This window comes from Pteronotus mesoamericanus, unplaced genomic scaffold (genome assembly GCF_021234165.1).
Source record: "Pteronotus mesoamericanus isolate MK-2021 breed Mesoamerican mustached bat unplaced genomic scaffold, CSHL_Meso_final contig_263, whole genome shotgun sequence".
NCBI lineage: Eukaryota > Metazoa > Chordata > Mammalia > Chiroptera > Mormoopidae > Pteronotus > Pteronotus mesoamericanus.
This window is the reverse complement of record NW_026555112.1, coordinates 9,140,933-9,155,230: the sequence shown is the minus strand read 5'-3', so window position 1 is coordinate 9,155,230 and position 14,298 is coordinate 9,140,933. Positions and strand designations below refer to the sequence as shown.

The window sequence follows — 14,298 nt, the reverse complement described above, 5'->3', positions numbered from 1 at the left end:
CAAATTTGGAAGACCTCGATCATCCTTAATGTCTCTAAATACTTCCCTTAAATATTCCCTTGGTATGCATGCTATAGTCAGACAAAATAGATTTCATAACTATTCACTTTGTATCACTAAACTGTCATTTATGTGCTTTTATTTTGTTGTTGCTTTACAATTTTCTGAAATTTAGACCACCTCCATCTCATTGTCTCTTCCTTTAAAGTTGCATACAGCACTCTTGGCCACCCATAAATTCTACTTACTCACTTACCTACTATATTGTTCCCAGAAGATATTCCTAGCTCTTAATTTTATTTATACATCTTATAGAACCTTAAGTACTGGTAGAAAAAAAAATAAATGACTTATCAATGAGGATATTTACAATATTTCTTAAAGATAAGATAAATCCTACATACTTTGGATGCCCCTTTTTTATAGTGCATGTCATTTATATATAAAGCCTCACAACTGACTAAAAATTTGGAGCAGAAACTCAATTTAGTATTTAAAAACACGGTTTTACAAAATTTTAAACCTCTGATTTTCCAGTATTACTAAATTTATTCCTAAATATTAATTCCTATGAATAAAATTACAAAAGGTTTACAAATAGACATCAGTAGATGAAAACAACACTTGATGCTATGCTAGCAGTGTCAAAATAAGCCAGATAGCTCTCTCTTAATGGTTTTTTGGGTAGAAAAAGAGCATATATACATACATTAAAGTCTTATAGGATAGACTAATATACAGGGTCCAGCAGAAGTAATGCCTGCTTGAGTGTGGTTGGTAGAGTACGTGAATGTCTCACACAAGATAGACTGCAATTTCAACATTTCACCTAAAATGTCATACAGTGTGCTTGACTGTGATATTGTTATGTTACAAAATTACATGCTTATGATTTTGTAATAAAAAGGGGGCATTATTTATGCCAGACCCTGTAGAATTCAAAATTTATACACTACATTCATTTTGTCTGGGAGCAATATCAAAATGTCAGCGAATTATCAGACAAACCAGTAATAAGTCTATTGCCTGAAAAATCAAACAACAATAAAATACTATGTCCTGAATCATATTTGCTTCAGCTCTCAATTTGATCTTGACTGTTCATATTTCACTCATGGAAATATTCATTATGTCTTCTACTCATAACTTGCATTCAGTATGAACTCCAGCCACTCATACCGACTGATTAAATACCAATATTAAATATAAATATTAAATTACTCACCCTAAATAATGTAATATGCAGAACTGAAAGGCTATATAACTGATAAAAAATCAACTTATTAAGGAAATGTTTACACTGGAACTTCAGTATTAAGGTAAAGTGCAATATTGCACAAAGTAATGTTGCAAAAAAAGATTATGCAAGTAAAAAGAAATGGATGGAGAAATTATGCTCCCACAACTTCAAAGAACTGCTGTGTCAAAAGATTCCCAAATAATAAAAATCTCCTAAGGACTACTGCAGCAAGATGGTGAAACATCGTAAGAGTAGTAAGGGAAATGTTGAAAATTGAGTAAAAGAATATCAAGTCATTAGGTGGGAACAACAGCCTGTGCAGGCAGCGCAGAAAAATCAAATTAAAAGGGTGCTGGCTCAGTGACTTAACCACCCAACACTACTTGTCAAACTTTAACCTTAGGCAAGCGACGCATCTCAATGTTTAATAATCACCTTCTCATAGACAGGAATAAATCCCTTGTGATTCTATAACAAAATGGTGATATTACAACACCCAACAGACCAAGCATTCAACCCTCTTTCCACCTAAAGTTTTCAAATCAATCCCCTGAAAGTAACTTCTGCAAGAATCAGTGTCTGGTTTTATTTGGAAATTAATGTGAAAGAAACGAGCACCTACTGGCTCATTTAATAGCAAAGAAATCAAGAAAATAAAAATTCTGTATCACATAAACCAAAGGATAACCACCCCAAAAATATGGACAGTATTGCCAGACTAAAACATGTAGTATAAATTAGTTTACAAATAAAACGGGTCTTCATAGATTTCGAAAGGTATCCAAATTAATATCTCTAAAACCAAACCCTTGATCTTCTTCCATAAACCTGTTCTTCCTTCGGTCTTCTCCAACTTAGTGAACAGCAACTGCATCTTGTCAAGCTGCTTATGTCAAAAACGCTGGAGTCAGCCATAACTGCTGTCTGTCTCAATCACATTTTATCTGTCAATAAAATCTTGTGGTTCTACCTTCAAAATACATCTAAAACCTGACGATATCTCAACAACTCCACTGCACCTACCTAGGTCCAAGTCAATGTCTCTCTCACCTGAAGAGTTAACACTTTTAATTGGGCTCCTGTTTCTGCCCTTGCCCTCTTGTTACTCATTTCCAACAGTGCTGCAGAGTGATCCTTGGCTCCAAGCCTTCCAGTGGATTCCAATCTCATCCAGATAAAAGCCAAGTCATTACAAGGCCCCACAAGATCTGGCCTTTGATCACATCTTGCTCTCACTTCATTCTTCACTCTACTTTACCTGTATCAGTGGCCTAGATATGTCAGGGGTGTCCAGCCCACAGCCCTCAAGCCTCATGTGACCCAGGATGGCTATGAATGCGGCCCAAAACAAAATCATACATTTTACTTAAAATATTAGTTTTATTACTAAGTTTTATAACTTAGATATGTACATTTTTTATATTAGTGATCACAAACTTTAGACGTGCTCGATGATTTTAAAAGATTATCGAAAGGGCCGCCGCATAATTAGGGTTATTATCTGAGGAGGACTTTTTTGCTTATCTGCAGTGGCAGATACCATGAAAATAATGCACGGACCTTTTTTTTTTTTGTTGTTCATCAGCTTTCGTTAGTGTTTGTGTATTTAATGTGTGGCCAAGACAATTCTTCTTCCACTGTGGCCCAGAGACGCGAAAAGGTTGGACACCCCTGACATATATCAAAAATAACAAGCAACCTTCCACTTCTGAATCTCTTCATTTGCTTCTACCATCTCTTTCAGATCTCTTCTCAGGTATCACCTGCTCAATTAAGGCTTCTGGAATCAACACATTAGAAATTGCAAACCCTATTCCCACCTCTGCGTATGTCCTATCCCTTTTTCCACTATTTTTTTTTTCAGTAGCACTTACCACAAACTGATAAAATGTACTTCCCTTATTTATTTATTTATTTATTTATTTACTAGCAGCATCCTCTAATTAAAATGTAACTCCACTGAGGACAGAGAATTTTTGCCCTAGGAATAGGAACCAGTAAGTGGTATAAAGTAGCACTCAGCAAATATGTTAAATAAATGACCAGTATATCTAGTGTCAAAATAAATATTATTGGAGATGATTTTTAAAATAATACTGTCAATTTAAGTAACCAAAAGTTACTTTAAAAATCCCCAAATTTATAAAAGTAAATTTATTTATAATCCTAAAAAGGAACATTTAACTCAATTTTTTCCCAGTTATCTACTCCAAGTAAAACAAACCTCACAAATTTCAACGGCAGGATAGTTCTATAAGTAGGTTATATTTAGTGATCCTGCTCATGCTTCTTATGCCAGAATGGGAGTCAGTGAAGGTTCTCAAGAGATGAGACCATATCTTACTCATCTTTGTGTCTCTAATGCCAAGTGCTCAAAATCCATGTACACATAAAATCTCAAAAATTACTTACTGAGCTTTACTATAAAAGTGGAAGATGTAAATAATTAGTCTTTCAATAATAATATAAAATTACCATTTGAGAAAATAATTTGACAGTCTAAATAATCTATATTGTATTTCCTTTCCAGAATGTCCAGCCCTGGCTGGTGTGGCTCAGTGGATTGCGTGCCGTTGGCCTGCGAACTGAAAGGTCGCCAGTTCAATTCCCAGTGGTTGTGGTCCAGCTCCCCAGATGCGGGTGTGCAAGAGGCAAATGATCAATGTTATCTCTTGCACATCAGTGTTTCTTTCCCTCTCTTTCTCCCTCTAAAAATAAAATAAAATAAATAAAATAAAATAAAATAAAATGGAGTGTCCAGTACAGGAACAATTATAGACCTAACAGTATTCATCTCCAATATTCATATCCAATTACATGTACCTAAACATCTTCAGCAATTCATTTCTATGGTGACACTATGTACTAAACTAGGTCTACCCAACCTCTTCAACTTTAATATAACACTTTCAGACAAAACCTCCAAACCTCCCAGCTCTCTCATTTGTTTTCTCAACTGCCCTTCCACCTAGGTAAAATTTCCAACCCTTGGATGGGTCTTTCCTTTTCTTCCCAAGCTATCAATAGCTGCCCTTTTCTCTCCTCCTTCCCTCCCTCCCTTCTATCTTTGTTCCCCCACCCCCACCTTTTGCAACCTAAGCCATCCCATCAATACATTGCGAGGCAATAAAAACCCTCATTACTTTGCCATTCAGTCACAAGATCCTGCCAAGTGCTCAACCCTTCCTAATCTCCTTAAAAAATATCCCAAATATTTTCTCACCTTCTCAGGTCCTTACCAATCCCCCCCCCCCCCCCCCCCCCCCGCAACACACACACACTTCCTATTTGTTCCCTCCCCTTAGTATAGGGAACATATCTTATTGAAACTGTCACACAGTTTCTCCTACCTAGATCCCTGAGGCTGGCCTGGATCCAGTCCCTTTCCGAGTCTGATTCTCTAACCTCATGAATCCTGTGGGATACCACATCCTTCCAATACATTGTGTTTCTATTTAAATTAATCAGAGCCCCTCTGCAGACTCTATATTTCCACCCCAAGAAATTGCTCCTGAACCCTGGACTTAAAAAACCAAACTGATAACCAGGCATCTTTGCTGATCATGTCCTTCTTTTGTCTTAAATTCTTTGTTGGCAGTCACCACCGGGATGTTCAATTTGCTGAACATAACAAACGGCCTCTGACATCTAATTTAGTTCAGTGCCTATTAAAGACAACAAGCCTGACTCAAAATACTAGTTCACCTCATGAACATATCTCTACTGTACCTATTATCCTTTGCCATTGCTAATTGGTCCATGGACAGACAGAACTGGGCCAGATTTTTTTCTCCCAGGAACCAGAAACTTGACAGGAAAGATCATAGTCTGGGAGTTGAGAGAGATAAGCTAGCACCCTAAAGCAGTGGTTCTCAACCAAGAACAATTTTGCCCTCAGGGGACATTTAGTAACATGGGGGACATTTTTAATTGTCAAGATTGTGGGAGTGCTATTAGCATCTAGTCGGTGGAGATCAGAGATGTTACTAAACATTCTACAGTGTACAGAGCATCCTTTCACAACAAAGAATTATCTTGTTGAAATGTCAATAGTGCTGAGATCCAAGAACACTTCCAAACAGGTTCCAGGAGCTGGCTAGCTCCTGCCCTTCCCCTTATTCTGTGACCCACCCTAATAGCTATTGGTCACACTTACCTTTTTACCTAAGTTAAGCAGAGCAGGGTTTTGTTGTTTATAGACACAATAACCTTTATTAGTACAGTAACCCTAGTTCAATCATCTGACACACATGTGTACACTATAAACCAGTTTCTCAACCTCAAAACTATTGACATTTGGACCGAATACTTCTTTATTGTGGGGGAATGCGCTGTGCATTTTAGGGTGTTTAGCAGCATTTCCTGGCCTCTAACTACTAGACATTAGTACCCTTAAGCCACCCCCCTGTAATGACAATCAGAAATGTCTCCAGACAGTGCCAAATTTCCCTATGGAGCAAAATCACCCCTGACTGAGAGTCACTGCTTCAAACCAGACAAAGATTCCACTCAGGTTTGGTGGATGTCTGTCCTGCCAACTCCCACCCCCCAGGAAACCTTGTGCCCATTACAGTATGCCTTCAAGTCAGAGGGAAAAGGGGAGCATCTGCATCTGAATCTCCCCTACCCCTTTTCAGGTCCTGGCTTAAATATACCCCATCTTCTGGCTTCTGTATCCCACCTCTTCGCCTTTGCTCAAGCATGCACATACATGTACACTCACAAACACAGTAAAAGATCATAAGGACTTGAGCTGAAAAGTAGCCCCTGCTCTTATTTCCTTTCTGATACTTGTTATAATTTTTCATTCCCTTGTGAAAAAAAAGACACTCCTAGGAAATACTCCAAAGCATACTTTGTGTCAATTACAGTATGAAACTTGGAGGTAATTTCTCTTTCAAAGACATCCTGTTTCACTTCTCTTAAAATGTAACAACTCCAACCCCCACCCCACCACATACACAAATGTTCTCTCTCTCTTCCTTCCTCCACCCTCCCCATGTCTGTTAGTTTCAGATCAGCTCCAAGTATACAAACTTACTTTATTAAAAATACAAGACATGCTTGGGATAGAAACTAAACAATTAGGCAAGGAACAAGTGTGTCAATTTAAACAGCTCAAATACTTCAGCATTTACTCAAAGTCGGTTTTTCGCACACCTATACCCAGGTAACACTGTTTTTGGTTTTAATCGTCAATCTCAAGGCTCAGAGTAAGCATTCTCTTTCTCCTGTTGCTTCATTTCCCTAGTCCTTCTTTGCCAGGATACCATAAACGCCACATTTATTCAATGATTCAATTACCCATTGCTTCCTCAAAACCACAGGTAAACTTCGATAATGTTGGTGGCATACAGTCTCAGCTAAGTTTAAAAAAAAAAAAAAAGAAGGCAAGCAATGTGAGGGAGAGTCAGGTGATTAGTGCTTTTCTTCCGTTCATTCAGAAAATAAATTTGTGGGATTTTTTTTGTGTGTATGTGGTTTTTTGGGCGGCCCTGGCTGGGTGCTCAGTTGGCTGGGTGTCATCCTGATAGGCCAAGGTTGTGGTTCCCAAGCAGGGGCACATACAAGACGCAACTAGTCAGTGCATAAATAAGTGGAACAACAAAATCGATGCTTCTTTTTCCCTCTCTCTCAACAATACACATATCCTTAGGTGAGAATTTTTTAAAAAGGGTTTTTTTTTTGTTTTTGTGGGGGTTTTTTATTTTTGTCCAGGCTGGGTGGTCCAGTTCGTGGAAGCATTTGTTGTCCTGGTACACCAAAAAAAGGCTGCAGGTTTGATCTCTGGTCCGGGGCACAGTGAGGGTGTGTAAGCAATCAATGTTTCTACCTCACATCAATGTCTCTATCTGTATCCTCCACCCCCAAAATCAGTAAACATATCCTTGGGTGAGGATTAATAAAAAACTTTTTCTTTAAATTGATTTTATAAAGAGAAAGAGGGCAAGAGAGATAAGGAGGGAGGGAGGAAGAGGGGGAGAGGGAGAGAGGAGGAATAGGGGAGAGAGAGACATTGATTTTATTGTTCTACTTATTTATGCATTCATGGGTTGTCTCTTAGTCTGTCTCCCTGATCGAGAAGCCACAACCTAAGCAAGACAGATGAGGATGAATGGTATAGAGAGAAGTGTGGTCAGTCAAGTAAGGAAGACCTCTTTGGAGAAGGTGCTACGGTTGCATCCATTGGCCATTGGAAATGTCTATTATAGGAAGTAATGTGTGTTAAGTAGCTCCTGCTAAACTTCATTAAATTGTATTCCAGATGATTACATCAATACAGTGACATCTTCATTACTAGATAATTTGTAAAATTAAGCCTAACCCAGGTAATTTCAAAAGTTCATCCCTACTTGAATAACTATTATTTACCACCTTGTTCCATATACCGTCATCCTTTAGATTTATAAATAGCATCATAAACATTACAGCAATAGCAGTAAGATTAACCAAGAATATAAATTTGATATTCTCAGTCACTTGAGTTGTTTTGAAATATGAAATAAAAATTCAAGTGTTTCAAAAGTTTGTCTCTGAAAAAAATCCTCATTACTATATACAACACAAGATATTAGAAATACAAATTCTGAATATATGTGTATTCTCTATTTTGTGAGGTAAGCCATTACCTTGGGTATTAATTTGTAAGAGTCCTCAACTGTTGTACAGGGGAATTAAACTCTAATGCTCGAAGCCACTCACTGATTGGATTAACTTTGCTTCCCTGCATCTGGAATGGAACTACGTTCTATCATTCTTGGGAGAGTGAGAAAATAAACATTCAAATCATTTTCTGTAGGTCTGAATATTCTTGTGGACCTAAGTATAAGAAAGACTGAAGGACATCTGATAAGTCAGGCCTTACTTAAATAATAAATGAAAAATAAAGATAAAAACTTCTTCCAAAATAAGTCATTCACATGAACCATATGTACAATTTTAAGATACTTTTTATTTAGAGGTAATATTAAGAAATGTATATTCATAAATGCTGCTGTAATTTCTTTTATAAAACTATATTTTTTCAATGTTATGAGGAAACTTTGCTGAATCACTGAAATATTGATTTTGCAATGATCTGTAAAATCAGTAATTGTCATTACTGTACAAGTATATCATTATACCCAAGTCTTTTCCTACAATGAGTTAAAAGTAATCATTAATTTACAGACAAAAAACAGTGTAAAGGGTCATAACAAAGCACTTTGGATTCGCTGTTAACAACTTGGAAACAAGATCCCACATTTAGCCTGTGTCTTGAGACACATATGGGGAAGCCAGGAGCAACAAACTGCCAGCTTTACTGAGTCATGCTCCTGAATAAAACCGCGTTAGGAAATGGAAAGAACGACGTCTTGGGTTTATCACCGCAGATGTTGACTCTGAATTTATGGGTCTCGGGTTAAGGGGGAAAAAAGCAAAACAAAACAAAACAACTGTTTTGCAAGAATGACGTGGGGCTAAAATGACTCCAGAAGAGAGCTTGGCAAACGCTGGAACAGTGCTTATTTACCTAAAACAAATCCTAACTGTGCAAACGGGCACACCCTCTAATGCCTCCGAGCGGGGATCGCGAGGTGGGGTGAATTCAGAACAATAACGAGGTTCACATTTCACCGAGAAGACCAGCCTCCGCCTCAAGGGTCACGCAGCGCTAGACGCCCTCGGTTAACGGAACGTCTCCGCTCCAAGCGGAGGCGAGCACCGAGCTCGCGTTCATCCTACCACGCCAGCCAGGCACCCGAGCGATGCCAGCCCGTCTCCACTCCCCGCCCGGGCTGCCCGAGAGGTGTCCCGGGGTCGTCGCCAGACACTGTGGCGGGGGCGATCCTAGCCCGCCGCCTCCCCCGGCCGCGCTCCACGAGCCGGCCCGGGAAAGAACCCGTCCAGCGGAGAACCCGTCCAGAGGCTCACTCGTGAGGCCAACCCCGGGCGCCGCATGCGGCAGGAGAGCCGGGACCCCGACCGGCGCGGGGAATCCCAGGGTCGCCTCCCGCACGGCCGCCACTCCTCGCCGTCCCCGAGGATGCTGGCCGCCTCCGGTGCCGGCCAAGGCGGAAGCAGACTGACCCCCACGTCCGAGGTTCTCACTGACCTAGAGAGGTGCTTCAGGATCTGTTTTTTAATGAGCCCAGCCATGGTGCCGGGGCGGGAGGCGCCGCGCTCTCTCTCGGTTCCTCGCTGCCTCTTCTCTTCGTGGCCGTCTCCTCTTTGTCCGGGTTAACCCGGCCGAGGGAGAGGCGCCTGAGCGCTCACGCCCGGGAAGGACCCGAGGCCCCGGCCGAGGCCACAGCCACCACGTCTGTCGCGGAGGACCGGGAGCATCTCCCTCAAGCCGCCGCAGCCGCCGCGAACGCCATCTTGGCTGCAGCATCACCTAAGAGACCTGGGGGAGGGCGGGGGCGGTACGGGCTCGGGGCGGGGCCAGCCCCGGGAGGGGCGGGGCGAGCGCGGGAAGGGCGGGGCAACGCAGGTTCCAGGCAGGCGCAGAAGGCATGCTGCCCTGCCACGCTTTCCCGGACTGGGGCGGTGTCCTCAGTTGCCCTGACGCTATAGGGTCCTTAGACTCCCGATCCCAAAACCTCCTTGGGCTTTAGTTCCCCTCTCCAGCTCTATTGCTCTTCCTGTCTCCAACACCGAGTCTCCTACCACATCCTGTTGCTCTTTTTCATTTCCTCAGAATTTGCTCCACAAACTTCTCTGCTTGCTTTGCTCTGTTTACATACTCAGCTGTCTTCATATTCTTGCCTCATTTTCATTTCCTTTGCTACGATATCTTGCTTTCCTGGCTAAATCCTGTAATGTTTCATCTAGCGATTCCAATTCTAAGGGAAGTAAAAGTTGACAACATGCCCTAATAGAGCCCAGGACTTGGGAATTAAATGGACTAATCAAGTCCTGGCTCTAGTATTTTCTAGATGTGTTAACCTGGAGAAAATGATTTCCTTATTTTTAGCCTCAGTTTAATCATCTATAAAATGAGTTAAAATAAAATGAGTTAATAATATCAGCTTTCATTAGGTTGTGCTATCTAAAGAAATAAAGATGTAAAATTTTACTTGAAAATTTTTGTAAAAAGGAAGGAAATTGTTGAAACAGCAGGGAGCACTATTACAGCGCTGAACCTCCACCCCACCCAACCCTAAACCAACATTTTCAGAGGTGAAAATGACCACCCAGTGATTTCTAAAAGAGGAAAAGAAATTACACTATCTCTGAGAGATGTATGAAGAAGATGTATGGGTATGTGTGGGGGAGAGTAGGTAGTATACACATAGCCCAACACCTGTTCCTTTCCAAAGATGGGAAAGGAGATATATATGTATTGACCATTTACTTACTTAGCATTTATCATGAACTATAAACCAGGCATTATTCAAATAACTAGGGATACCTTGATAAAAAAACAAACAAACATGTGTTCCTGCCATCAAAGAGTTAAGAGCCTAGTGTGGAAGGTAAATTGCTAATGCTAAGACCTTGAACTCTGTCATTAGACTGGTTCAAATGCTGGTTCAACCACTTTGTAGCTGTGTAAACTTGTGCAAGTTGTTTATCTCTCTCACCCTCAGTTACCACTTATAACTATTGGAGTAGTGCTATCCAACTCAGAATTTTGTGGGGATTAAATGAGATTATACATATAAAGTGGGTGCCTAGCATATGTCAAGCTCTTAATAATGCTGTTACATAAGCATAATTGCAAACAGAAACAAGGTACTATGAGAACACAAGGGAGTGATTAAATTTCTATCTGGTTAAGTCAGACAGGTTTACAGTGGAAGTATTATTTCAAAGATGAGAATGTCAGCTTAATGTGTTAAAAAGAACTGGCTCTGAAGTCAAAGACTTGCATTTGAAACCTAGCCCTGTAGACTTTTAGGTATGTGATCATAGAAAAAGTATGTGCTCATAGGAAAGAATGTGATTTTTTCCTATGTAATCATAGGAAAAGAATCTCTGAGCCTCATGGTGCTATTTACCTTCATGAGGTTGTTGTGAGTTTTAAAGTACTTAGAGAATCCCAAATGCAATAGAATGGTATTAATTCACTAGGCAGGAAAGGATGTTTCAGATAGATGAAACATAATTATGAAAACAGAAGTGTCAAAGTTTATGGCTTCTAAATAGCAAGTGACCTACTGTTTTAGCTAGAACAAAATGTAGATTCCTTTTCAAAGTAATAAGTATTAATGAACCCCACAAGTTAATAATTGTAGTTATAGCATCTTTTTTTGAGAAAATGAATGATAATTTTAATTTTACTCTCCCTGGATTGAAAGAACACATAATGTCACAAACCCACCATAAATTTAGCATTTTTAATTAATTTATATTTTTGTTAATTACTATTTAATTATAAAATTTTCAAAAAGTTAAAAACATGACTATCACACAAATATGTAATGAATATACATCAAAGATTTGTTAACTCATATTAATGTCAGAATCAACAAGATAGGGTATAAAGCTATTCATTTATTAATATGACAGATAAATATGTTGCACATGTGTATTACATATTTATAAAAGTCATGTTTTTAACTTTTAAAATTATACATTGCCAACGTATATGTCTGAAAAGTAGAATTTACAGGCTTGAGATTATTTGTGCTAAAACCTGGCAGGAAAGACAGCTTCTTGGCCTTTTAGCTAAGATCAAGTGTAAAATCTGGGAGGAGTGTGTAGTGTGAAATTAAATCAAGTCAGAGCTCTTACTGAAGAGTCTGTGCTGAAGCTGGCTTATACTGGCTCGTGAGACCAACTGTGTACATCTCTTCCTGACCCTGTTTTCAGTGTTTGGTGACTTCAAGATAGCTTGAAATGATCTATTTTGACAGTATTTGTTCCACAGACAGTGGTTAAGCCTTATAAATCAGGGCTTTATTTCCTGGAGATGTGGGTGTTAAACAGTTACCAGTATATACTGTAAGATGAGTTGAAGGGGGGTGAGATTGCAAATGCCTATTTCCTAGGCAATGTCAAGCCACGAAAGACTTCTGTGGGGAGTGAATTTGGGAAGAATGATCGGATTTCTGCTTTAGGAAATACTTGCTGATAATTATGCTGGCAACACAAAGGATATATCCTGATCAGAAGAGAATGAAGACAGGACACTGAGGATATAGTGGTATTATTTCAGGTGAGAGATAGGACAGTATCAGTAGAGATGAAAGAAGGTCAAGGACAGATTCCAGAGATTCAGTCTAGAATTATAGTTGAAGGTAGCTGAGGTTTCTAGTTTGGAGCATTGTGTGGATCTTGAGGCACACCACTAATTGAGATAAGTAATGCGGATGTAATAAGCAGTTTTGGAGATAAGATTCAGTTTTGGTCTTGTTGCCTTTGAGATTATCTCAGGGTATCTGGGTAGAAACATTCAGGTTACAGTTGGGGGCAAAATTCTGCTTTAGGATTTATCAGCATTTAATGATAGCTGAAGCCAAGAACAAAAATGATCCTGATCAAGGAGCATGTAAAGGAAAACAAAAAGAGAAGCTTAAATGTGAAAGGGCTGGAGAGACAAGATTGAAAGAATGTATTTTATTTAATTTTTTAAAAGATTTTATTTATTTACTTATAGGGAGAGGGGAAGGGAGGGAGGAAGAGAGAGAAACATCAATGTGTGAGGGACACGTTGATCGATTGCCTCTCACACGCCCCCAGCTGGGGACCTGGCCCAAGACTCAGGCATGTGCCCTGACTGGGAATCGAACGGTTGGCCATTCGTTCAATCCACTGAACCACACCAGCCAGGGATGAAATAATGTATTTTAAAAGATAAGAGACTGATATTGATGATGGCTGCTCTATGATATAAAGTTTATAAAATATTCTTTACATGTTTGTAGTAAGGGATCTTATCAATTGAATATTAAGTAAAATAAAATCACTAAAATTTGATATAATTTTGGACATTCAATGACTTTTATGATACAAAGGGATGCTAACACCAATGGAACAGAGTGCCTGACTTCAAGGAGTTTGCCAAGTGTGCAAGTTAACAGAGAATTATCATATGTTAAAAAGGATGATGATGGTGGTGGTGGTGATGACCACTACCAGGTGCTTGACTTTTATCATTTACTCTTCATAAACAATTCGGCAAGGGGGTGCTGTTAGTATTATTCCATTATACAGATGAGAAAATTAAGGTGTACAGAGGTTAAATAACCTGCCTGGCCATCTGGTGTCAAAGCCGGAATTTGAGCTAGGCGTTTGAATTCAGAGACTGCACTCTTAGCCATGCCTTTGATTTCAGTAATAGTACTTCATTCAGAAATTATAAAGATTAAATTAGTTCACATACGTAAAGCTCTTAGGGCTGTTTACCTATGCACATTAAGTGCCTTGTATTAGTCATTATCATCTTCATTGTCTCAAGCCATTTTGTGGCAGAGTCCAGATCCAATCCAAAGTTCATTCTCTTAACCATTATGATATACAGACTTAGCCAAGAACATTACAGGAACACTTAGGAGGAGCACCTGATTTTAGGAAGGGTAACGAGAAGTACTCTCGCATGTCCAATGCCGGGAAGACTTTTTAGGTAAGAAAGATACAGAGCTCTGTCCTTAAGAACAAGCAGACGAGGAGAGTGAGTGAGAGTTAAAAAGCAAGACGGTTGACGAAACAACATATTTGTAATTCAGGGTAGTAAGATGGCCAATGGCAGGGAATGAGGCTGAAAAGATCTTCTATTCAGTACCATGCTGAGTATGTTTTGGCACTTTATTATACATTATTGCCACTGTTTGAACACCACTATCCGAACACACACACGGACACACTCCTGGTTCGCTACAGAGGTTAGAAGAAAGTTGCAGTAGCGAGTCAAACTGTGAAGTAAAGGACAAATTCGCATTGGGCGAAAAAGCGTGTAGCCGCTTCCACTCGTGAATCTCGCCAAAAAGTAAATGGGCTAGGCTTGAGCACACACACACTGACTCTCGCTGATGAGCAAGGCGGCGGAGCCGTTTTTTGGCTTCCGGCGTCCTCGTTGCTAAGGGAAACCGGAAGCGCGCCCTTAAGCCCCGCCCACGCAAACCGGAGACTGC

At 39.8% G+C, this 14,298-nt stretch overlaps 1 protein-coding gene across 1 annotated transcript in view; it reads right to left on the bottom strand.

Annotated features, from left to right (window-relative positions):
* Positions 1-9,622, bottom strand: part of BLTP3B (bridge-like lipid transfer protein family member 3B) — an 80,285-nt gene extending 70,663 nt beyond the window's left edge. Inside the window, exon 1 of the mRNA XM_054574653.1 lies at positions 9,336-9,622. Within this exon, the coding sequence (XP_054430628.1) occupies positions 9,336-9,379 (44 nt within the window). The 5' untranslated portion in view covers positions 9,380-9,622. The remainder of the gene's footprint in view (positions 1-9,335) is intronic.
* Positions 9,623-14,298: the final 4,676 nt, after the last annotated feature.